General features: G+C 44.5%; 1 protein-coding gene across 4 annotated transcripts; it reads right to left on the bottom strand.

Moving 5' to 3' along the window:
- Positions 1-1,722: 1,722 nt before the first annotated feature.
- On the bottom strand, positions 1,723-23,697 carry CUNH8orf89 (chromosome unknown C8orf89 homolog). 4 transcript variants are annotated; one of them, XM_050142018.1, is made up of 6 exons: positions 23,269-23,404; positions 18,289-18,426; positions 11,510-11,676; positions 9,326-9,467; positions 3,323-3,378; positions 1,723-2,016 (listed from the first exon to the last, which is right to left on the bottom strand). In XM_050142018.1, exons 3-6 carry the CDS (start codon positions 11,634-11,636, stop codon positions 1,868-1,870), a joined length of 474 nt encoding a protein of 157 aa, XP_049997975.1. In that variant the 5' UTR covers positions 11,637-11,676; positions 18,289-18,426; positions 23,269-23,404; the 3' UTR covers positions 1,723-1,867. The 4 variants fall into 4 exon arrangements, with proteins under 4 accessions (XP_049997975.1, XP_049997976.1, XP_049997979.1 ...); XM_050142019.1 differs by having other exon boundaries at positions 11,510-11,673; XM_050142022.1 differs by lacking the exon at positions 18,289-18,426 and having other exon boundaries at positions 23,269-23,697.
- Between the last annotated feature and the right edge of the window lie 685 nt (positions 23,698-24,382).

Raw genomic sequence — 24,382 nt, 5'->3', positions numbered from 1 at the left:
TCCTAGGGAGATATGGTGGGGCAGACATAATATCTGTATAAGCAACGTCAGCTTTCATTCCACAGGTATCAATCCGTCATGTCCGTGATGTCATACTGTCATGACCTGAAGCCGCGGTTTGTGTATAGATGTTCTAGCTTACCCTAAATTTTAATCAGTTAAGCCATGATTACATTTCTTATATATTTATAATATTTAATACAATGTATATTATCAACTAAGTTTGAGGTCGTTTGCTTGATTGATTGACCACATTATTATAGTATTTGGCTATATTTATTTCCATAGTTCATTACACCTGTTGTGTCAAAGCCTGGAACTGGCTTGGGGTGTGGAGAACAGAGCTTACGCTGCCTGCTCTATGCACACTGTACCCCATGTGTGTCCTCCCCAAGTGTAGAGTATGCCTTTGTTTATGCTTCACTGCTTTCTAGAATGGCCTATCCTCCACAAGGCCCTTTCCGCCTGCGGGTTGTTGCCTGGTCTAAACTCCTAGGAGACTCAGTGTCCTGTCCTCTCCAAGGCCAGCTGTCGGTGTCCTAAACTGTTTTATGTAAATCCTTCCGATGTGTAAACACCAACAACTAACTTGAAGTCAATTAATGTATGCGCCGAAAACAATTAGAAGCTCAAACTGAAGCTGGTTTTGTGGAAGCATGGGTCTGGTGTTCCGCAGGCTTCCTGGAGAAAGAAGGGCTTCTCTCTCAAACCAGTCTTTCCACTCCATGAAGATGGGGTAAGTTTTTCTCCCCTTCCTCCCCCTCACAGATCAGTCTATCTATGCCACGGAGAGACTCTGTCTGCCTGGCAGCAAAGGCCCTGAGGTTACAGATGACCAAGAGTAGTGGGTACTACCTGCGTGTGTTCGTTTGCTCCGTTCTAAAGTTCAGGATTGGAGGGTCCATCATTGTCTCACAAACAAAGGCAGGATTGCCCATCTAGACCTCATCAGAGAACTGAGTCGATACTTTCCTCTTCATCTGGCTCTGGATTTCTCTCACAGTAGTTTCCAAACATGAAAAAACTCTTTTCTCTTTAAATAAAAACATGTTTTTAATTGTACATGGCTGGATGTCACAGCTGTGGAGGTGCCTGCCCTTGGAAGGAGTCAGATCCCCTGGGCCTGGAGATCCAGGTGGTTGTGAGCAGCCTGGTGTAAGTGCCAGGCTTGGGTCCTCTGGGAGAGCAGAGAGCCTTTTTACCAGCTGAGCCAGTTCTCCAGCTACTGGTCCTTCTCATGCCAACAGCACTTACTTTCCTTTAAACTGTTTTCTTTGATTGTTTGGTTGTTTTGAGCAACACTCACTCTGCAGTCCAGACTCAAAAATTCTCTTGCCTCAGCCTCAGCCTCCTGAATGATGGGATTTCAGATGTATGACATCATCCCTGGATTCTTCTCGAGCCTTCTGAACAAGTAGTGAGGTCCATTGCAAAGATAAGTCTCAAAAGCATTTATCAAATTAGATCAAAAGACGTATAAGTGTGCATAAACTTATGAAATATAATTTCCATTATGCATATATTTGCATAATTCAAATGTTTTTTGATGGGGATATAGCTCACTTACCTAGCACACACAGAGATTTAGGTTCAATCCCTAGTACCATTTTTATTTAAAAAGTAAAATCATTCAATTTTAATAATAAAATATTTGTTTTAAGGAAAAAAGTAAAAAAAATGAAATGCCATGTTACACAAAATTCACAAAAAATATATTCCATATATAACATAAAATATTTATTTGCTATTTACATTTCCATTTGTATGTCTATCATATCAAAAGAGAATGAAAGAAAGAAAAAGAAACATGACGAATGTGAACCACAGCGCAGGGGAGAAGCACGGCGTGGTGCGCAGTGTGCGACCCTCAGCAGTCTCGGAGATCCCGCTTCTTGCCTCGCCTTGATTTCTTGTGTGTTTCCTGGCGAATAGTGTCGTATTCCAGTATGGCCATTCGGGACAGTCTCTGCAGAAACTGAGAGGGAGCTCCTGAGAAAGGGTCACTGAAGACAGAACCTGCGGGGAGAAAGCGAATCTCACAACCCGGTTCAGCACTGATATGATGACTGACACATGGCTCTGCCCATGCCCACAAAACACTACCGAATCTTCGCGGACACACCTTGAACTTTCCAGAAAGGCCACTGCCTACTTCTGACACAACTAAAAACTGGGAAACCTTTGAGTATATGGCTCAAGAAACGTTGCCACTAACTTTGGGCCAAATTACTTTATTATAGGGCTCGGACACCAGCTGTGCGGTTCTGTCACATGCCATATGCATCGCCTCTAACACAACACCCCCAAATCTAACAAGTACAGGGATGAGGCAGTGAATGCAGCCACCCGAATACGAGAAAGTTCTCTGGAATCCTGCAGATGTCATTAAGGCCCCTGACTGAGCAGAGGTGTTAGTGTCTACTTTCAAAGAACAAAATTCTAACCAACTACATCCTAAGTGAGAAGTTGGGAGTGTCTGATGTCCAAGCATCCAAGGACAGACTCTGCTCCAGACACGGTGGGACTACTCAGCGGTGCTTAGGAAGAGCCTGAGTTAAGAGTCAGTGTGGGGCTCTAAACAGGTGCAGTATAGATAGTTTCTGTAGTGAATAAATGTGTTCAGTACACAGAATTCACAAGAAAAAATAAGAGATGGGGATGGGGGCTGGAGAGATGACTCGGCGGTGGCTGCTCTTCCAGAGGACCCAGGTTGATTCCTAGCATATTGACGCCTACAACTGTTAACTCCAGCTCCAGGGAAGCCTCCAGTGTACTCTTCTGGTGCTTAGTATACCACACACACACGGTGCAGAGTCCTGCTACACAGACACATGCAAGCAAAACACCACGCACATAAAATAATAGTTTTTAAAAATAAAAGAAAAAGATAAGGATAGAATGGAACTTTCCGGGAAGGCGGTAAAGGGTTCAGAGCTACACTGACATTTTAGTCTGTGGTAATGAGCAGGTGTTTGCTAAACAGGGGAGCAGTGTGACTGGGCATCAAGGCTGCAGGCTTCTGTTGCAGTGCTGAATGGTTTTAAAACTCAGAGATTTAAAATAAAGTAGCCGGCTTGAAGGCTGCTGAGTGGCCCAGGGGAGCTCTGTAGGAGGCTGGCCTTGGTCCTGAGATGACAGACATGTATGTAATGAGCCTCAAATCCACTAAATTTGTAGACTAAGCAGAGCTTAACAGAGGCATTAACAAGCTAGGCACGCACTCAGGAGACTGGGGCAGGGGGATTCCTGCGAGCTTGAGGCCAGCCTTGGCTATGTAGTAAGAGAAAAGGCCAGGGGAGAGAGCAAGGCAACAAGGAAATACCTTTTGACTTCTCCTGAAGCGCTGTCATGCTGCACGACTCTTTGGTCTTCTTAATCCTAAAGATTACAGATGGTCAGAAAATGGCATATGTCAACCTGTTGACTTTGAAGAACATGGGAGACAAACAGCATAGTCTCAGTCACACCCGCTGGCTTCTTACATTTGGTGCGCCTCTGTTTCTGTGTTGGGGACAAGGCCCAGACTCTTGCATCTGGCAAGCATATGATGGGTCCTAGCGAAACTCACCTTGTCAAATGATATCACGTAGGGACAAAAAAACCATGGTATAGCAGAGAAACAACTCCACCGTAATCAACCCCAGCAGAAGTAGGAATGAACCAAACCAATGGCCGATTCCGAATACATCTCACCATAGCCGAGCACAGAGTCTAGCTCTGCACAGGTGTGTGTGTGTTGCAGTCAGTAGTCAGAAGCCAGGCTGAAGGAAGGCACACGGATGTGTCTGCATGTGTGCTGAGATGTAGATGTCCCTATCCCATAGTTTTGTACTTTTTCTCTGTCAGTCGCCATGATCTAAATTTTTGCTATCATTCTTGTCCCTAAAGGAATATCTGGCATAGCAAATTATTAGGGAAATGGGTAAGTGAGCCATCGTAAGTATTCCACATTTCACAGAACTAAGGCAAGCTTCAATCTTTACGGCTACGGTGCTATTATCAGTCACATCCCTTGTGTGCGTGAGAGACACTGAAAATCTCTGATCTCCATTAAGAATATTTGAGAAAAGATTAGACATTTACCAGAGTTTTGGAATCAAATATTCACATAATTTGGGGGAGGGGCTAAAAGAGGCACAAAACTGTGCACACACAAATGGGGTGCTCCCCCGCTTTGCCAAGGCTGCTCTTTCACAGAACGATGTGCAGAGAGGAATAAAATGCGGACGGCAACGCGGCGTGTCCTCGCTGGACGGCTGGCACTTCACAGGCAAGGGAAAGAACTAACATCTACATTTGCCTACCAGTTTACACACATTTATGTCACTTAGTCCCCACCACTCCACCTCATGTGTGAGGAACACTAGCCAGAATGTGACCAAATGTATTTAGATTATCCTCCACTAAGAGACAAATTCACAGTTGTCAATGTAAAGTGTCAAGAAGTGATTTCTCAAACAGCCAAACAAAACCAGCTGAAGTCGGGAAAGGGATGCAGATTCAAAATGGGGAAGTAGGAGGGTTAGTTCCAGGGGTGTTTCCCAGACTTCCAGTTGAGCATCTGTTGGAAGAAGGCGACAAGACTGGACTAGACTGATACAGACCGTTACCACAGGCTACCCTACACGCTCTCATCTGCACCCAGGCAGATAAAAGTGACAGGAGCGGGGTTACTGTCATGGACATTGATGTCTTAGAAATGGTGTAAACGGTCCTCGATAAGTTTGGGGTACACGCTTCAAAGGGCACGTCCTCTCTCTGCACCCTTACCATCTTCCTCTGTGATACACATCTGAAACCGCTATTTCTCTCCTACTCGCTCCATCTCTGCCTTCCCTTTTTGAGGTTATTGTCTCCCGTAGTTCATGTAACTCTATAACCGAGGGTGACCCTGAAGTCTGAAGCTCTCTGCCTCTGCCTCCTGAGTGCTGGATGGCAGGATGCTCTGCCACTGTGAAGTGCTGGGTATCACACTCAGGACTGATGGCTTGGTAGGCAAACACTGTACCAACTGTGCTCAATCCCCACCTCTGCCTTTTACATTTTGATGCTAGAGAATCTGTTTTCAGAAAAATATTGAAGGTGCTGACACAAGCTGTATGTAGCAGGGTTTCCTTGTGATGTTACTTACAAAGCCAAGGATATCATAGGAAGTTACATGCCTAAAAGAGGAAATGGTTAGACAAAGAACAGAGCAATGTGAGGGCAGCACCATGGCTGGCAAGGGTATGTGAAGTGAGGATTATATGGCAGGGTAAGTGTCAAGTACAGCGGCTGGCGGATGCTGGATTTGGATATTTTTTTGTTGTTGTGGTTTCCTTTGTTTTGTTGAGACGACCTCACTATGCAACTCTGGCTGGCCTGGAACTTGCTTTGCAGACCAGGCTGGACTTGAACTCACAGACATCTGCCTACCACAGTGCTGTGATTAAAGGCTTGTACCACAATGCCTGGCCAGTATTAACTTTTAAACAACACTGTAAGGGGCTGTAGAGACGCGTCAGCAGTTAGGAACAAAGACTGTTCTTCCCCACACTCAGAACTGATGGTGCCAATGCCTCTGGCCTCCTGGGGCACCTGAATCATGAGCACGTGAGTGTGTGTGTTCTTGCGAATGGTCTTTGGGGAAAGGGACAGAATGAAAAGTCCAGGTAACTAAAATCACAACTGAAATGAAGCCATGAAAATGAAGCACAGAAGAAAACACCCTGTGCTCTTTTCATCCTCCAGAGTCTCCGTAAACTTGAAATTTTCCCCATAATCTGGATAAATATGTTGCACTATTTTTCAATTTATTTATTTATTTATTTGGATATAAGGTTTCCCCATGTCTGATCTGTCGGAGAGCTCACTAAGTGACTGAGCGAAAGTGAGCTCCCCCAACTCACCCGAGTTCTAATATGGCAGCCATCAGCCAGTGAGACTGCTGACTCTTTATTTTTTTTTTTTTTTTTTTTTTTTTTTTTTTTTTTTGGTTTTTCGAGACAGGGTTTCTCTATGGTTTTGGAGCCTGTCCTGGAACTAGCTCTTGTAGACCAGGCTGGTCTCGAACTCACAGAGATCCGCCTGCCTCTGCCTCCCGAGTGCTGGGATTAAAGGCGTGCGCCACCACCACCCGGCTGCTGACTCTTTATTAATATCGTCTTGTTACCTATGTATGTTACCGCAGTTAATTCTGAGAGTACTGAACAGCAATCTGATTTGGTAAACTCAAGAAATAAAACCGAGAGCTGGAGAGGGAGCTCAGCCATTAAGAGCACTCGCTGTTCTTGCAAGAGGGCCTGGATTTGGTTCCCAGCAGCACGTGGCAGCTCACAGCTGTCCGTAACTCTAATTCCAGGGGGTCCGACTCCTCTCCTGGATTCTTCAGGCATCAGTCATGCATGTGGTACATACACATACATGAAGGGAAAACATGCACACACACACACACACACACACACACAAGATAAAACCATTTTTAAAGAAATAAAATTAGGCGTGACCCACACACCTATGGTCCCAAAACTTGGCAGGATGTTGGAAGTTTACAGAATGCTCTGCTACACTGTGAATGAGAGGCCAGCCTGGGCTACAGGAGACCCTGTCTCCAACAAAATAACAAACCTAAGGCTGGGGATAGGGCTCAGTGGTAGGTTGCTAGCCTAGCATTCACAGAGCCCTGGCCTTAATCTTCAGGAGCCCAAAGACAAACAGCACCAGGCATGGTGCCACACGCCTTTAATCCCACAACGTGGAAGGTAAAGGCAGGTGGATCTCTGTGAGTTCAAGACCAGCGTGGTCTGCAGAGTGAGTTCCAGGACAGTCGGGGCTACAAAGTGAGACCCCATCTCATAGACAATTGAAAGAATAGATCTGAAAGCCCAGTCTTGTGTGCTGTCCACGGACAACACAAAGATCATAGAAAAATGTAAGTGTGCCAGGTGGTTCTAGGACCAAAGTCAAACAAAATTCCACGTGTGTGTATGTTTGTGTGTGTGTGTGTTGATGTGTATTAATACACCTTCTTTAAAAAGTTATCTCAGATAACGTTTCTTTTCTCTAAGATGGCCAAATGAACAAGCACTAGCCTGTGGTGGTTAATCTTGGTTCTCAGCAACCCTAACTGAAGGATTTCCTTATCAGGTTAGCCTGCAGACATGTCCATTGGTCATTTCTTAGTTGTTAATTGATATCACCCACTGTAGGTGGTACCCACACTAACTGGTGACCCCGGGCTGTATAAGAAAAGTAGTTGGCTCAAAACCATCTGTAACTCCATTTCCAGGGGAAACAATTCCTTCTTCTGGCCTCCAAGGACACCAGATATGCGTGTGGTACACTGATATACATGCAGAAAAAGCACCCGGACACATAAAATAAAACGATAATTTTTAAAAAGAGAAGTAGCCGAATGTGAGCCAGAGAGCTAGCAGGACACAGCGTTCCTCTAATGGAACTTCCAGTCCCTGCCTTGAGTTCCTGCCTGACCTCCCACAAGCATGGACCATGGCCTGGAAATGTGAAATGAAATAAACTCTTCCCCTGCCCGCACCCCAAGCTGCTTTTGCTCATGTTTATCACACCAGCAGAGAAAGCAACTAGGACATAGATGTTCAGTAGTCAGTAAGGCAGAAGCCTAGAAGAATAGGAGGCTGGTTTACTAACCTACGGATATCTCTCTCTTTTGTTTTAGGATGGCTTTTACTTTTTTGCTTTTTTGGTGTGTGTGTGTGTGTGTGTGTATGTATGTGTGTACGTGTGTGTGTGTGTGTGTGTGTGTGTGTGTGTGTGTGTGTGAGAGAGAGAGAGAGAGAGAGAGAGAGAGAGAGAGAGAGAGAGAGATCCCCTGGAGATGGAATTGCAGGTGGCTATGTAAACTGCCTTAAGTGGGTACTAAGAATCAAACTGCAGTCGCCAAGAAGAGCTGTTCACACACTTCACCTCTGATCCACCTCTCTGGGTTGTAGGTGGTGTTTGTTTCTTTGTTTGCTTTTGTTTCATTTCATTTCTTGAGATAAGATCTTGCTATGTAACCCAAGCTAGCCTTTTACTCATGCTGTAGCCCAGGATGGCCTCAAACTCACAGCAGTCCTGACTTGTCCTCAAGAGTGCTGGAGTTAGACACTAATCAATTTCTTTGTAGAAAAATGTTTTCTTTTATTAGAAAAGAACTTGAGCTGGGCAGTGGTGGTGCATGCCTTTAATCCCACCACTGGAAAGGTAGGCAGATCTCTGTGAGTTTGAGGCCAGCCTGGTCTACAGAACTAGTTCCAGGACAGCCAAAACTGTACAAAGAAACTGTGTCTTGGAAAAAAAAAATCAATAAAACTATTCTTTGATTAGTATATCAGAGTTAAGTTAGAAAACAAGGGTTTTCCTTTTCAGGGGGAATAGGCCTCCTTCTAAAACCTAGGCAGCCCTGAAGGAGAAATCCTCCTGCCTTGGGCTCCTTAAGTACTGAGATTACAGATGTGCAGATAAAGATAGGATTTTTTTTTTCAGTACTGAAGATGAAACTCAGGACCTAGACTGCTGGGCAAGCACTGTGCCACCAAGCTACATGCCCAGCTCTTGAGCCCAGGTGTTTAGTGGCAGTTTACAAAGGTGGGTGACTGGCTGAAACTCCCTCCTGATGCTGCAAGATGTTATCAGTCCCCAGTCTCCCCCATAGTCTTCCGAAACCTGCAAAGGCTGCAGTGATGTGGGAGGTCCTTCTGTATATGTGTTGCTTTTATTGGTTAATGATAAGGCTGCTTTGGCCTATGGAAGGGCATAATATAGCCAGGCTGGAAGAGGTAATAGAAAGAGAGAGTAGGCAGAGTCAGAGAGACACCATGTAGCTGCCTAGGAGAAAGACACACAGGAACCTTACCGGTAGGATTCAGTCTCATGGCAAAATAGAAATGGGTTAATTTAAAATGTAAAAGTTACTTATTAAGAAACCTGAGCTAATAGGCCAAGCAGTTTTTCAATTAATACAGTTTCTGTGTGATTATTCAGCTCTAGGTGGCTGAGAAATGAACGAGCAGTCGCCAATTACACTGCAGAGTTAAAGTTCTTATAGAGAATCATTCCTGTGTTCTTCTGCATTTGAACTAGGCTCAGACAATTGATATACTTAAAATCAGGTCCTTCAAACCTGTCTGGCAATGCCACTTGAAAAGAGAGAAATACGTCTATTTGTCAACTTGAATAAAATGGCTAACTTAGATGCAAAAAATACAAATAAAAATTCATTCCTTTATGAAAAAAAATTCAGTAAGCAGCCCAGAAAGCCCTTTATCTCAGCATCTTTACTTAGACATAAGCAGTCAACAAAGGCAGTCAGAAGCAGGCCACCTACCTGATTGGAGGGATCTCAGTCTCAGCATGCAGCAAGTGCTTATGGATCTCTAGCGGAGTTGAATTTAAGCTCTTTGGGCAACTTGGCAGTTCTGGTAAATATGGCATTTTGAGACATTCTTTGGGCTCTTCTAGACCAAAGGCTATAGTGTGTAGTGATAAAAAAAAAAAAAACCATAATCATCTCGGTTAAATGCACACTTCCACACTTCTTCTATCACATACTAAAGCACACAGTGTGGCAGAGCAAATCAGCCACAGAGGGAAGAACATGGCGCTGCAGTCGTCTGTCTCTTCCAGGAGAATGACTTTCTCACCACAGGGAGGAGAAGATTTGGAGGGTGGGTAAGAATGGGAACGAGAAGAGTAGGAGGTGTTGACTCACTGCAATCTGTCTCTCCCAGGAAAATGACTTTCAAATGCAGCCAGACCCAACACGTGGAGGAGTAGATTTGGAGGGTGGGTAAGAATGGGAACAAGAGTAGGGTGTGTTGACTCACGCCTGCAATCCCAGTGTTTGGGAAGCTGAGGCAGGAGGGTCCTGAGTTCAAGGCCAGCCTGGGGCCTTAAGTGAGTTCAAGGCCAGCCTGGGCAATTTAGTGACTCTGGGTCTGAAAATAAAAGGCACAGATTGAAAAGCAGCTCGGTAGCAGGGCTCACTAAGTGTGAGAGGCTCTAGGTTCCATCCCTAGAATCCCACCCGCTCTTACCCCAAGAATGAAAGCTCGAGCAATGGCAGCTTTGCCAGTCTTCGGCTGTTCTCTGTATCAGCGTTCATGGAATATTAGCACCACATTTAGACAAGCATCACCTTCAAGACCTGCATTGTCTGCTACTGAATCTGTCCTGCGTTTGTGTGAATAACCACAAAGTAGAAATTACATCATCTGAAACCCTTCCCTTGGCAGTGATTTGAATTTTCTCTCCACAAAACTCAAACCAAATCTGTAAAAGCCAACATGAAGTTTCCAGACTGCCTTCATTTGGCTTCACATTTTGCCAAGCCTTTTTGTTTGGGTTTTGGGTTGGTTGGTTGGTTGGTTGGTTAGTTGGTTGGGGTTCTAATTAAGACAAGGTCACTCTGTGTAGCTCAGGCTGATTTTGAACTTGCAACAATTTTCCTGCCTCCCAGATCCTGGAATCACAAGAAGTACGTTCCACTTCAGGTTTTCTTTCATTTTTTTTCTCATGTGTGTGGGAATGTGGAGGTGTTTGCCTGTGTGGAGGCCCAAGATTTGCTTAGATACCTTCATCAATCCTTCTCACCTCATATAATAAGGCAGAACCCAGAACGCAGGGCTGTGGAGTTAAGCTGGATGGCTGGCCAGCTTGGTAATTACCCCGTTGGCTGGTGTGCTGGGTTACAGGAGGGCTGCCATGCCGGCTGCCCTGCTCATGTGTTCTGGGGACCTAAACTCGCCTGCTCAGCAAATGCTTTATCGGCAGAGTCCTTTCCTCATCCCCAGGGTAAGACTAGTACCGCAGTTCCATCTTCATCTGGTCTCCATGAGACCTAGTACCCACACATACATGCAGGCAAACACTCATGAAACAAAAATAATAAACACCTCTTAAAAACAAATAAAAACAAAGACATTAAATAGAAAAGGCAGGTTGAGAGGTTAAAAGCTTCCAGGTCACAGTGGCACAAGCCTGAAATCCTAGCACTTGGGAGGTGGAGGCAGGAAAATGAGGAATTAAAAAACCAGCCTGGACTACAAGTTCAAGATTAGCCTGAGGTATGTAAAACCCTGTTAGAAAGAAAAATAGGAGGGAAAAGGGTAATTTTTAAAAAATTGATAGCTGAACATTGCAGTGCACACTTTTAGCACCAGACTTGAGAGGCAGAAACAAGAGGATTTCAAAGATTCAAGGTGAGCCTGGACTGCAGGGCAAATTCCGGGCCAGCCAGGATGACGTAGTGAGACTGTCGCAAAACAATCTAAAATATAAGTCATAATAAAATAATTTAAAATATAAGTAAATAAGTAAACTGTTTGCATCCCTCAAAGAATATTAATCTTAATTTGCTTTCACTTCCCCTTTCCATAAACTTAATATACTAGCCCAATATAAATATCATAAGAGTTACATTGATGTCTCTTGACTGCTTAGGGGGGAAATATATGTAAATTCCAGGTGTCCCTTCTGCTTCTCCAAGAGAAGACAAACAAGATGAACTTACCCTTCCTCATCTTCTGTGTTTCCAAAACTGCTTTCCTCCAACTGCTCTCAAACAGAAAGCAGTTGTCCAAGGAACTTCTGCTGACTTTGGAAGCCTCGAATTTGAACTCAGGAGAGAACATTGTCATCTTCTTTTCTTTCAATACCCCGGATGAGAAGGAGACGCTGCTTTGGGGCAGGGAAGGCAAGAACACGGGCATTTCTGGTAACTATCTCTTCTCATGTTACCATGAAGATTAAATACTAACACACATTTACTATAATGTGGAAATAGGCATTCTTGGGGTTTTGTTTTGCCTATTGAAAGTCTCACTATATAGCACCTGAGTAGCCTGGAACTCACTATGTAGACCAGACTGGACTTGAACTCACAGAGACATGACTGCCCCTGCCTTGAAGCGCTGGGAAGAAATACTTGCACCACAATGCCCAGCATAGCCTTGGAATTTTAAAGCTAGACAGTTTTAAGAATAAAATTTTATATGTTTTAAGCATTTTAATGAATGTTTTCAGTTGGTTGGTGTTTTGAGACAGGGTTTCAATTAACCTAGGCTAAATACAGATCTCTCCAAGGGTGGCCTTAAACTTCCCATCTTCCCTCCTCCACCTCCCCAGAGCTGGGATAACAGGAAGATGCCACCCACTTCCTGTATTTTGATACCCTAAGTGCTTTTGATGTCATAGGATTTGTGGCTAAAGAGGTAAAGACCCACCAAGACCACTCTCTGCGCGACAGCAGTCATAAAAATTACTGCAAATGAAATACGAAGTAATTGATAGTTTCTTAAAAGACATTTAGTTAGCCAGGCATGCTGGCACGCACCTTTAATCCCAGCACTCAGGAGGGAGCCACAAGACAATCTCTGTGAGTTTGAGGCCAGCCTGGTCTACATAGGAGTGAGACCCTGGCTCAAAAAAAAAAAAAAAAAAAAAAAAAAAAGACTCTTAGAATCATAATCCAGACTCCATTCTAAGAACTTCCTTTTTATCTATAGAAGCAGAGATAACTGGAGAACTTTCAGCTTTAAGCCAGTCTCCTGCTCCCTTTCAACAGACCCAAGACAGGCGAGACAGAGACTGAACCCTGCTTGCCAGTGGGCCAGTGGGAGACGGAAGAAGGGACACTCAGCTGGACTTCTGAGTGTCTCAGACCACAATGGCCTCCTAGGGGCATTTTATCCTGCTGGATCAGAAGATGTTCTTACAGCTGGGTTTTTCTAGACCATCCACATGATAAATACATGAAGACAAATCTCTAAATTTAAATCTACATTTTACATTTTTTATGATAAAATTTTGTTTGAAAGTCCACATTTGAGAGCCCAGCATTCTGGTGAATTGCTTTAATCTCAGCACTCGGGAGGCAGAGGCAAGCTGGTAAATTCAGAGCCAGACTAGTTTGCATGGGGAGGTCCAGGACAGCCAAGGTTACAGAGAGAGAGACTCTGTCCCCACGATGGATGCTGTAATCCCAGCAGTGGGGAGGTAGGAGGATGGGGACTTTAAGAACATCCTTGACTAGTTTGTGGCCTGTTTGGGTGGTATAAGATAGTCTTAAAAAAAAAAAAACTTTTGGGGGGGTGGAATAAAAAAAAGAAATTTAAAATACAAATTAAAAAATAATGAGTTCACATTTGGAAGTACTTACAACTTCAAGAATGTATTTATATAATAAAAAAAACAAAACTAATTAGGCATGGTGGCTTACATCTTTAATCCCTGCACTTGGGAAGCAGAGAGAGGTGGGTCTCTGTAAATTCAAGGCCAGCTAGACCCATTTAGAGAGATCCTATCTCAAAAACAAAATGTTCCACACCACGTATGCGGAGGTCAGAGGAAAATCCGTGGGAATTGGTTCTCTCCTACTTTGTGGATCTTTGGTACCAAATTTAGGTCATTGGGCATCTTTCTCTGCTAAGCTGTCTCACCGGACTCAAACCCAATGCTTTTTCTGGTGTTTCTCATAAACACAATCTCTACCAAGGCAGGCCAGCAGAGGAAATAGGTTAGTGCCCTATGATTGCCATTTGCTTTGGGGTTATGCACACACACCCTCCTGTACTAATACAGTTAATACTGACTACTTCACCTGCATATAACTGTCGCACACACGCCCTCTCCAAACAGTGCAGCTAGCTGCTCCAGACACCCCGTGCCCTCCTTCACCTGCATTAGACTACACACACTCCCAGCTCTGAAGTTCTCAAATTTGAGCAGTTCAGTCAAGTGTATTCCCAATGTATCTGGCAAGGAAATAGAAGGGCCAATCAGGCCTGAACTGGTTTGGGGTACATGCACAAGGCAAACACTGTCTTCTAGAAACTTTATAGGAAGGACCCACTATGTACCACCTTCTGCTTATGCATAGCTGGGGTGTGCATCAGATGCATTGTGAGATGCATGCCCAAAGGAGAAATCATTACATAATCCTGAGGATTAAAAAAAAACCCTTTAGTAACCAACTCTTTCTCTTGAGAACCTTAAAAGGAAGCTCAGAACAATAATCAGGACCCTTGGGCTGGAGAGACGGATTCCCAGAGGAGCTGAGTTCAATTCCCAGAAACCACCCATGGTGGCTCACAACCATCTATAACCAGATCTGGCGCCCTCTTCTGGCATACAGGCATATATGCAGGCAGAACATTGTATATATAATAAACAAATAAGATAATAATAATCAGGACCCTTGTCTCTCATGTTGTCCCATGTCAGTCCTGACAGTGTTTATGTCTATAACCTACACCATGACTTTGCTCTGAGCAAAGTCATCTCGCTTTTGCAAGTATGTTCAGTTCTTGGATAAGAGGCCAAGGACCTGGAATCACCTGACCCAGGTTTAATATGTTGGTCTTTATTCCTCCATTTCCTGCAAATGACGTCATTCCATTCCTCTGTGTGTCTGGATAGTACTCTGATGTACCACATTTTCTTTATGCATTCAGACACTGTTAGGCTCCCAGGCTGATTCAGTAACCCGGCTAAATGAATACCGCCATCATCAACACGGCATCGCAGGCTCCTCTCGTGTATGATGGCTTTGATTCCCCCAGTCATACACCAGGTATGGGCGGATTTGGGGAGCAAAGGTACCCTTGTATGAATGAACATTCATGACATGAGCAGAGCCACGTCGAGGACCCTCACACTGCAGACCTTCCCCAGGCCAGACTCGGGGGAATGACAAGCATCCCTGATGGATGCTGATCTTGTGGGCAGAAAGCACTTCCTCTGGGATGACTGAAGCCCAAGACTACTTCCGTGCAGAGACCTCCTTCTGAGACTAGCGAAGCTATTCATCCAGCTGCACATGCTACTAGGCTACTGGTTTGCCTCACACAGCCCTCCCCATCCATTCTCCCGTAAGACTGTGTCTGTCGTCCACTGTCACCCCAGTAAGGTCAGTTCCAAAGCCCTGGAAGGCAGACACTATAGCAGTTCTGTTTTAAGTTTATTGAAGAATTCCTGCTACCTCTCTTGGATTTCTGTCCATTATATTATATTATCTTGCTTTGCCTCTCTAACAATTTATATCTTCTCTCTTTCTTTTGGTTAGACTGGCTGAGGGTTTATCAGTCTTGCTAACCTACTCACAGAACCAGCTCCTTGTCTGCCTGGGTCTTTGTATTGTCCTTCTGGCCGCCATTGCACTGAGTTCAACTCAGATCTGTATTCCTCCTTTTATTCTACTGGCTTTTGGTTTGTTCTTTTTTTTTTTTTAAGACCTTGAGATGCATCATCAGGCTGAGAGCTCTGTTTTGTTTTAATGTAGACTCTCATAGCTATTCGTTTCTCGGAACAGCCTTTGGTATATTCCACATACTCTAATAGATTGTGTCTACATTTTGAATTTGATTCTAATAGCTTTTAAATTTTTCTCCTTATATCTTCAATGACCTGCTCACCGTCCAAAAAGGACAGTTGTGCTCTACATGTTTATGTGGTTTCTGTAGTATATATTGCTGTTGATTTCTAATTTTATTTCTTTATGATCTGAGGTGACAGAAATTATTTCAAGTGTTTTTTATTTCTTTTTTTGTTTGTTTGGGTTTTTTGTTTGTTTGTTTTTGAGACAGGGTTTCTCTGTAGCTTTGGAGCCCGTCCTGGAACTAGCTCTGTAGACCAGGCTGACCTCGAACTCACAGAGATCTGCCTGCCTCTGCCTCCTGAGTGCTGGGATTAAAGGCATTGTGCCACCACCATCTGGCTGTTTTAAATTTCTTAAGACTTGTTTCTGCCTTAAAAATAACTATTTCAGAGATATATTTTTGAGGAAATTTCCATAAAATATCCAAAAATGTGTATGTTGCAGTTGTTAGATGAAGCTTAGAGTCTGTTGGCTCCATTAATTTTTCAGATAGTTCATCTCTGAAGTTCCTTCAATGATTTTTTTTGTGTGTGTGTGTGCGTGAGATATTTATGGGCCACCAAACTATTGGTGAGGATAAGATATTGAAGTAACCAACTATAGTTATACTGGAGCCTCCATGTCCCTTTATGTCCAGTAATTCCTGTTTTGTTTTGTTTTTATAAAATTGGGTACATCAACATTAGGTGCATATATATTTATATTCCTTGAACTAATATGAAGTGATCTTGTTTCTCCTAGTTTTGCCTTGAAGTCTGCACTATTAAATATAAACACAGACTACAATTGCTTGAAATATAAATTTTCATTTCTTTCAGCCTGTGTATGTGTCTTTGTTGGTGAGGTGTGTTTCTGACAGGAGCAAACAGTTGATTGTTGTTTTTCAATCTAATTAGCCAGTCTATATCTTTTTGTAAAGATCTATCTACCTATCACCTATCTATCTAACATCTATCTATCTATCTATCTATCTATCTATCTATCTATCTATCTATATCACGTGTGTACTCTGTCTGCATGTACAACTTTATGCCAGAAGAGGGCATCATATCCCACTATAGAGAGTCATGAGCCAACCTGTGGGTGCTGGGAATTGAACACAGCACCTCTGAAAGAGCAGCCAGTGCTCTTAACCACTGAGCCATCTCTCCAGCCAGAAGTCTGTATCTTTTAATTAGACAAATAAAACCATTTTCACTTAAGGTGATAATATAAATGTGTGTCCTAGTTCCTATCATTTTTTATCTTTCTAATTGGTGCTCTTCTAATTTTTTGATTGCTTATCTTTTCTCCTAGTGGGATTTATTCTCTCCTGTGCATTCATGGCTGTTTCTTCTTCTGAACTGGAATTACAGGAAGTTGTGAGCCACCCAAGAGGTTCAGGGAGCCTGATTTGAATCCCCAGGAAGAGCAGTAAACTCTTAAGTGCTGAGCCAGCCTCTGCCTTTTATCTTGGGAAGTTGCCCCAGCTGGTGTGGTGTGTACATATAGAACACGTGTGGAGTCAGGGATCAGCTCTCTACTTCCACCACATGGCTTCTAGGAATCAAACTCATGTCGTCAGACTTGGCAGCAAGTGCCTTTACCTGCTGGGTCATCTATCCAGTCTTCATTGGTCTTTTAAAGAGTCATAATTTTGAGGTTTTAATCCAGCATTTTAGCCATTTCAATCACTTTGGATCTAGTTTCTAGAGAATTATGAATTCTCAAAGGAGTCATCTTGCCTGTTTTTTTTTTTCCCCACGTTTCTTGTCTTTCCATGTTGGATGGATATATTTCCATTTTTATGTGGTTCAGGGAAGATATTTCCCTTGGTGAGACATCCTATGACATGAGAATGTTTACGTGGTGGGTATATTTCATAATGGATTTAATGGTATAATTTCCCTGCTCATGTCTTGGTCAGGGGTTAGTGTTTTCAAACAGTGCACACTGTTTAGAAAGCTGAGGATCCTGTTTTCTGAGGCCTCACAGGAATGGATCCAGAAGATGTAAACACTGGAATATGCAGGGCCCTCCTCCTTCAATTACTCCTCCATCTTGGTAAGAACATGTGTTCTGAAGGCTGTGGATTCAGCCTGTGTTGTGGTCCTTATAGGAGCAGGGTTTATAGACTTGTCAGGCTTTTCCATTTTCCTCTGTTATTGCCGACCATGAGGATGGCTAAAATATATCCTGTTTTATGACAGGCATCCATCTTGGATGTTTGTCTCTGACTCCAGTCCCTGGAAGATAATTTCCTAGTAACTCTTACTTAGTGACCACCCACCCAAAAATGCACATCTATGACCATCTACTGGTTATGTGGTGACTAACTGCTCTTTGGTTTTTTGTAACCTGTTTGTGCAGGCATTCAGGTTGCCTAAACTTGGCAGAGCCAAATTGATGTTAGATGTCCTTCTATATATGTGTTGTTTTCACTGGTTGAGCAATAAAGCTGTTTTGGCCAATGGCTTAGCAGAGCAAAGCCAGATGGGAAATCTGAACAGAGATATAAAGAATAGGTAGAATCAGGAGATGTCATGTAGCTGCCGAAGGAGACAGACACACTGGATCCTTCCCAGTAAGCCACAGCCTTGTGCTGGTACACAGATTAATAGAAATAGGTTAATTTAAAATGTAAGAGTTGGTTAATAAGAAGCCAGAGCTAATAGGCCAACCAGTGTTGTAATTAATTTGGTTTGTGTATGATTATTTGAGTCTGAGCAGTCAGGAAATGAACAAGCAGTCATTAGTTGAGTCTCATACTCAATTCAAAAACTGTTGCTCTGCTAGCAGTAATCAATAAATCCTTTAATTATAATTGGATTGAATCTATGTTTCCCCCCCAGGGGTCAGAAATTCCATAACTAACACACACACACACACACACACCATGCTTACTTAGAGTCTGGTCCCTGGCTTGGAATTTTTACCTCTCCTATTCTTGGAGTTTATGTATTTGCTGATGTCTGAGCCAGGGAGATTATGTGCAGGGCAACACGTGCTGATTCTGAGCTGGGTGTGTCCCATCAGCAGCATACACTCAACATCTACACAGCACTCTCCAAATGCTGTAGGAAGGAGAAAAACATAACAGCATGTAACAGTGAAAGTACAGTAAAGACCAAGAACCAGCTACATCACCCACAACCTAAGAGCAACAGCAGCTGGATTGCTGGAGAAATAGTATAAGCCAAATGATTACTATAACAATCATATTTTATTATGATAAAAGGTTGTTAAAAAGGGAGAAAAACCAAAAAAAAAAAAAAATCTAATACCCAAAAAGTAAAAATAGGACAAAAGTGGAAAGTGAAAGGCTTGATCTTGAGGGGGAAGGAGGGAGATGGAAAGAGAAGGGACTGAGGGATGGAGAAGAATGGGGGAGGAAGAGAAAGGTAACAGGAGAATGAAAAATACTTGCACTTATATGGAATTACACACACTCCAGTTAACCACTTAGCACATGCAAAGAACAAATACATCCCCCCCCAAAAAAAAGGACCCTCCCTGCAGGAGTGCTCATGCGGGGAAAAAGAGATTCCCCTCTCTGCCAGTCTGACTTCCTCCCTCCCTCCTCATCTGGGACTTTGAGCTGCTTGGAAAGACGCGTGCACGCTGAGGGGAGGGGGGAGGTGGACACCTTTTCCTTTTTCCGCAAGGCTTGCTGGGAACTTCTCAAGATGGCTCCCATTGCAACGTCCCCCTCGCGCTTTGAGAAGCCTTGCACGTCTCCAGGGCCACCACGCTGGGCAGCTCTCAGATGCAAGACGCCTTTTCTCTACGGTGACTCCTGGGCCAACTCCTCTGCCCATCTCTCCTTTGGCTCTCGGTTGCTACTCTCGGGGGTGTCGCTGGGCCCTGATGGGCTTGGAGCTGCTGTCCACAGATATTCCACAAGCTGCGTTTGCCGCTGCTCCCAACTGTGGTTAATTTATTTCCAACATTCAAGCGAGACTTGGGGAGAGCGCTGCCTCCAGGAGTCAACGGTTGCTTAAGCAATGGGTACTTTGCTATACAAGAAGTTTCCCACTGGTCTCTGCCTGGCCTGGGGTTTGACAGTTACAGGCACAATCAAGTCATCTTCTTGGGCTGCAGTCCCTAACTCGGTGTCAGTGGGAATTCTGGCCCCAGAGTCCAGCTGGTCTAGCTTAGCAGCTCCGCCCTTTCGCAGCTCACTCCTTGATAGATGGCAAGCCTAGCAGCCTTCACAGGCCAACGGCAGTTTGCGATTTGTCTTCTCACGGCATTTAAGAAACCGTCTTTGTCAAAGATGGATGTGCTAGTACAAATTCAGTCACACTTCCTGTGTGACATCAGTGCTCAGTGATGAGATCGGTGCCGCTTTCCCTGAATTTAACATCTTCAGCCATTAAACAGATACAAATAGATGAATAAATAAAGCAAAGGAAGTCAGTGTGACTTCCAAGATTAAGTCAAAAAAGATAACACAATTTCCAGCTGGATCGCTGAGGAAATGCTCTTGAAACTTCGCCACCATTTGTATGCTAGCTGAATTTGGATAAGAGTGAAGTGATAGTTTAGGCAGAGTCTGGGTTCTTCTAAAAACTGGAAGAAACTGGAAGCAAGCCACCAGGTGATAAATGCACCTGCCTTGGGATTGTTACAATGTGAGCAACTTCTATATATAAAAGCAACTAGCATATTGGGATCTGTGTGTCACTATAGCTGGCAAATTGCTAAAACAAGTATTTTTTTTTTTTTTTTTTTTTTTGTTCATGTTTTTTTTTTTTGTTTTGGGGCTTGTTCTGTATTTTTTTTTTTTTTTTTTTTTTTTTTTTTTTTTTTTTTTTTTTTTTTTTTTGTTGTTAAGTTTATTGTAAAAATATGTGAGGATACAAAAAAGTGAAGGCACCGCAGATATCGCCTCTACAATCTGGCTTTCTTTTTTTTTTAAAATTTATTTATTTATTTATTAAAGATTTCTGTCTCTTCCCCACGGCCACCTCCCCTTTCCCTCCCCCTCCCCCAATCAAGTCCCCCTCCCTCGTCAGCCCAAAAAGCAATCAGGGTTCTCTGCCCTGACCAGGCTGGTCTCGAACTCACAGAGATCCGCCTGCCTCTGCCTCGCGAGTGCTGGGATTAAAGGCGTGCGCCACCACCACCCAGCAACAAGTACTTTTTCTTTTCTTATACAACGTCTGTCTTACTATGTAGCCCAGGATGGCCGAAAACTCACAAACTTCTAACTCAGTCTCTCAAGTGCTGGGATTACAGGTGTGCACCGCCATGCCCTGCTAAGAGACTATTAAAACAGTCCAGTGAGAATGAGCTGGACAATGGATTGAATATTGAAACCCTTGACAAGGAAGAGGGAGTTGAAGGTGACTGCGGCTGTTATCTGGGCATGAGAACCTGACGGATACACAGAGTTCAAAGGGACTGGGCTGGAGTGGAGATTGGCAGGCAGAGAAACACTGTTTTCCATAAAACAAGCCCAGCAGGTCATCCAGTGGACGTGCACAACCTGGAACCAAGCAGTAGAAACTGGGTACGGTCACTGGCTTGAAGACAAAGAGCTAAAAAACAGGGGCTGGAGAGATGGCTTTGTGGTTAAGAGCACTGCCTGCTGCTCTTCCAGAGGACCTGAGTTCTGTTCCCAGCACCCATAGGGCAGCTAACAGCTGTCTCTGACTCCACACACAGACATGCAGGGAAAATACCAATGCTAATAAAATAAAAATAAATTTTTTTTAAAAAAGCTAAAAACTATTCACAGACAAGAAGGCCAGAAACTTTGTTAAAGTTGGCAAAAGAGACTGGAGAAAGAGAAGAAAGCCAGAAGAGCCAATAAGATATATGTGGGGCACAAGGATGAAGAAAAGGCCAAAGAGGAGTGACGGGACAGATAACCCGAGCATCATGGAGGCAAGAGGCCATATCCATGTTTACAAGAGTTAGTGAGAAAGACATTAACACTTACTGCTCACAGTACCCAGTGAGATGACTGCTGGCCAACAGCTGCACAGGACTTTAAAGCCCACGAAGCACAGCATCAGAGTAAAGGGAGCCTGCATTTATTCTTCACTTTGTCCCCTGATAGTCAAACACTCATAGGGCCGTGCCTCTGACTCTCATAAGAGGACAAAAACTGAATTTTTAAAAGACTTTTAAGTGTTAAGCACTCTGCAAACAGAAACTATGATTTAAGTTATTTTTAAATAATAATAGACATTTTCCCCTTGCCACACCTGCTGATGACAAAGGGAATCATGCCCTGCTTGATGGCGCCCTTATAATTGGGAGCAAATGGGAAGAGGATCAGTTCAAGCCACGTAGGGAGTTCAAGATTAGCCTGGAGGCCATGATCTCTCTCTCCGTCTCTCTCCTCTCCTCTCTCTCTCTCTCTCTTTCTCACACACACACACACACACACACACACACACACACACACACACCAAAAGAAAATGCAAGTCAACACGGTTTTTTTGTTTGTTTGTTTTTTGTTTTGTTTTGTTTTGTTTTTTCAAGACAGGGTTTCTCTGTAGCGTTGGAGTCTGTCCTGGCACTCCCTCTGTAGACCAGGCCAGCCTCAAACTCACAGAGATACAGAGATCCACCTGCCTCTCTAGTGCTGGGATTAAAGGCATGTGCCATCACCACCTGGCAAGTCAATACATTTTTAAAAGCAAAATTCTACCAAAAAATTTAATGTACATAATCCGACTCAGTAGTTCTGTTTCTTTACTTTTTTCCTTCCTGTGCGTGGTGTGTATGGGGAGAGGCCGGAGGTCACATGTGCCACAGCTTGCTTGTGGAGGGCAGAGGACAAGCCTGTGGAGTTGGTGCTCTCTGTCCTCCTCTAAGGAGTTCTAGAACCTAAGACATTAAGGTGGTGCTGCAAAGGCCTTCACTCACGGAGCCATCTCACAGGCCCTACCCTCAGCAGTTCTGTTTCAAGGGGTTTGTTCCACAGAACTATTTCTTTGCATGAGAATGGCGTTCATCGTTGTGTTGTTTGTAAATGGGAAAGCTGGAACAGTTTCTCAGTGGAGATTGTATAGGTTACACTATCTGTGGCCAAAATCAAAGGAGGAAATGGTGGGAAAGCGCGAACACTAAATGTATTAAAAAGTAAAGGAAGTGGTAGGAAGTAAGGAAAGTCTTTGTGTCCTGCTCAGGAGTCAACGAGTCCCAAAATGCCATAATGTAATTCAAAAAGCACAGAGAACCTTTTTAACGAGGGTTTTATGAATCACCATTCTAACATTTACAGAGTTACATACGTGCACAAGCATAGGACCCAAGACCTGCGGTTCTTTTGCTTCTTTAAGGACAATGACCTAAAAGCATTTGTTTGCAGAGTTGTTTGCATTTGTCCCTATGGTTTCCCCAACGGTTATGACTCCAAAAAGGCGGAACAACCAGTGGGGATGACCAGTGCATCAAACAATCTACCTGCCCAGCATTATTTCCTATCTTTAGAATCTATTGAAAATAAAAATGCACCCACAAATATGGGCACATCAAAAATTAAACAAGACTAAATTGGCAGCGCAGTGACTTCTGGTTCATCTAGCTGAGTCTACGTGGGAGAACGGGGGGGGGGGGGCGACAAATGGAAGTCAAGCTAAGTAAATGCATCTCTGGTCCCAACCTTAGGTTTACACTCTGGGAGAGGGGAAGGGCAAACCTGTAAAGGTGTGTCCAGTAAACACTGGGGTGCTTTGCTTGAACAGTACCTAACAGGTGTGGGAAGAATTTTCATGACTTCATCCCCATTTCCTGCCATTTGACCCACAAGGGGAGTAGGCTTGGTCAGGTCCCCATGCCCAAGCCATCCGGCCGAAGTGTCACGAGAGCAGCTTTGGAGTGGCCCACGTGGCTCTCAGTTTCTCCTTAAAGGAAGCCCTTCCAGCCTCCAGCCTGGAGCCCTGGTTCCCTGAACTCACCGTCCTCGCAGCTGCACCGAAGAGATGGGCTTATTCAGGTGCCGGACCCACGGCACCAAGGAGGTCGACTCGGCCAGCGGGGGCAGCGGGCAGCGCTGGGGCCAGCGACGGCCTGGCGCGGATCCGAGCCCTCGGCCCAGGCCGGCGGTGGTGTCGCGGGACTGTCCGCTGCGGCGGGGCGGGGCGGCCGGCAGCCTGCTCGCACTGGCACCACTCTCAGGGCGAGCATGCTCGGCGGCCGGCAGCCCGGCGACGCTCGGAGCGCAGCCGCCGCTCAGCACGGCCCGGCCCGGTCCTGCCGGGCCAGCGAGCGCTTGCAGCTGTGGTCCGGCCTGCCTGGTGCGCCGTTGGTTGCTAGGCGCCGGTAGCCTGGGGCCGTCCCACTGAGGTCGGAGAGTACAGCAGCCGAAAAAACCTGGAGACGGGGTACCGCACCAGAGTGGATGCTGGGATGGTTAGGAGAGCAGGGCGGGGTACCGGGCCAGAGTGATGCTGGGATGGTTAGGAGACCGCTTACACTGAGAGCAGGGAAGGGATCCTGCGTCAGGGTACCAAACTAGTTTAGATTCCCGGAGACCGCTTACACTGTTGCTACCTCTCAGTCGGCTGGCTGACATTAGTCAGTCCTGACACTCTTCCAATGGTAGGAGAGAGAATGGACAGTTGGACAAGGTGGAATTTGGCTTCCTAGGCCGTTGGCACATCAGCTGGCATCAGCCTCATTTTTCAGATTCAAAGTAACTAGACCCTTTCAAGTATTTTGTGAAATTGGTGTCCCCTCCCTACCTTAAGAAGTCTAGCATCCGCAACTACTCAGTAATTTCAGCATCAGCCTGCCTTGCTGTTCAACACACAGGATACCAGTCCTCAGGGCCTCTGGTTAAGAAATCTAATTCAGATTAGACCCGGAAGAGAAACTAAGCCCTCGTGTGAAACTAGGGTCAGTGGATCTGGGCATCTAGATGGCGGATCCGTCTCCTAGCACACACCAGGCTCTAGGTTTGGTGGTTAGCACTACAGAAAAAAAGGGCAGGGTGGCATATGCCTTGTAATCCCAAACCCTGTGGTGGAGGCAGGAGGATCAGTTCAAGGTAATCGTGAGTTCAATGCCAGT

The sequence above is a fragment of the Alexandromys fortis genome, unplaced genomic scaffold (assembly GCF_014885135.2).
Source record: "Alexandromys fortis isolate MF-2015 unplaced genomic scaffold, M_Fortis_MF-2015_v1.1 scaffold_41, whole genome shotgun sequence".
In the NCBI taxonomy this organism is placed as follows: Eukaryota; Metazoa; Chordata; class Mammalia; order Rodentia; family Cricetidae; genus Alexandromys; species Alexandromys fortis.
The sequence above is the reverse complement of the archived record's forward strand: the minus strand, read 5'-3'. Positions and strand labels throughout refer to the sequence as shown.

Bases quoted from the DNA above. Each gene is read 5' to 3' on its own strand.
- CUNH8orf89 (XM_050142022.1), bottom strand. From the start codon at position 11,636: ATGACAATGTTCTCTCCTGAGTTCAAATTCGAGGCTTCCAAAGTCAGC. The intron at 9,468-11,509 runs GTAAGTTCATCT...TACACACTATAG, and splicing joins AACACAGAAGATGAGGAAGG to CCTTTGGTCTAGAAGAGCCC. The intron at 2,017-3,322 runs GTATTTCCTTGT...TTCTCCCCGCAG, and splicing joins GCTTCAGGAGAAGTCAAAAG to GTTCTGTCTTCAGTGACCCT.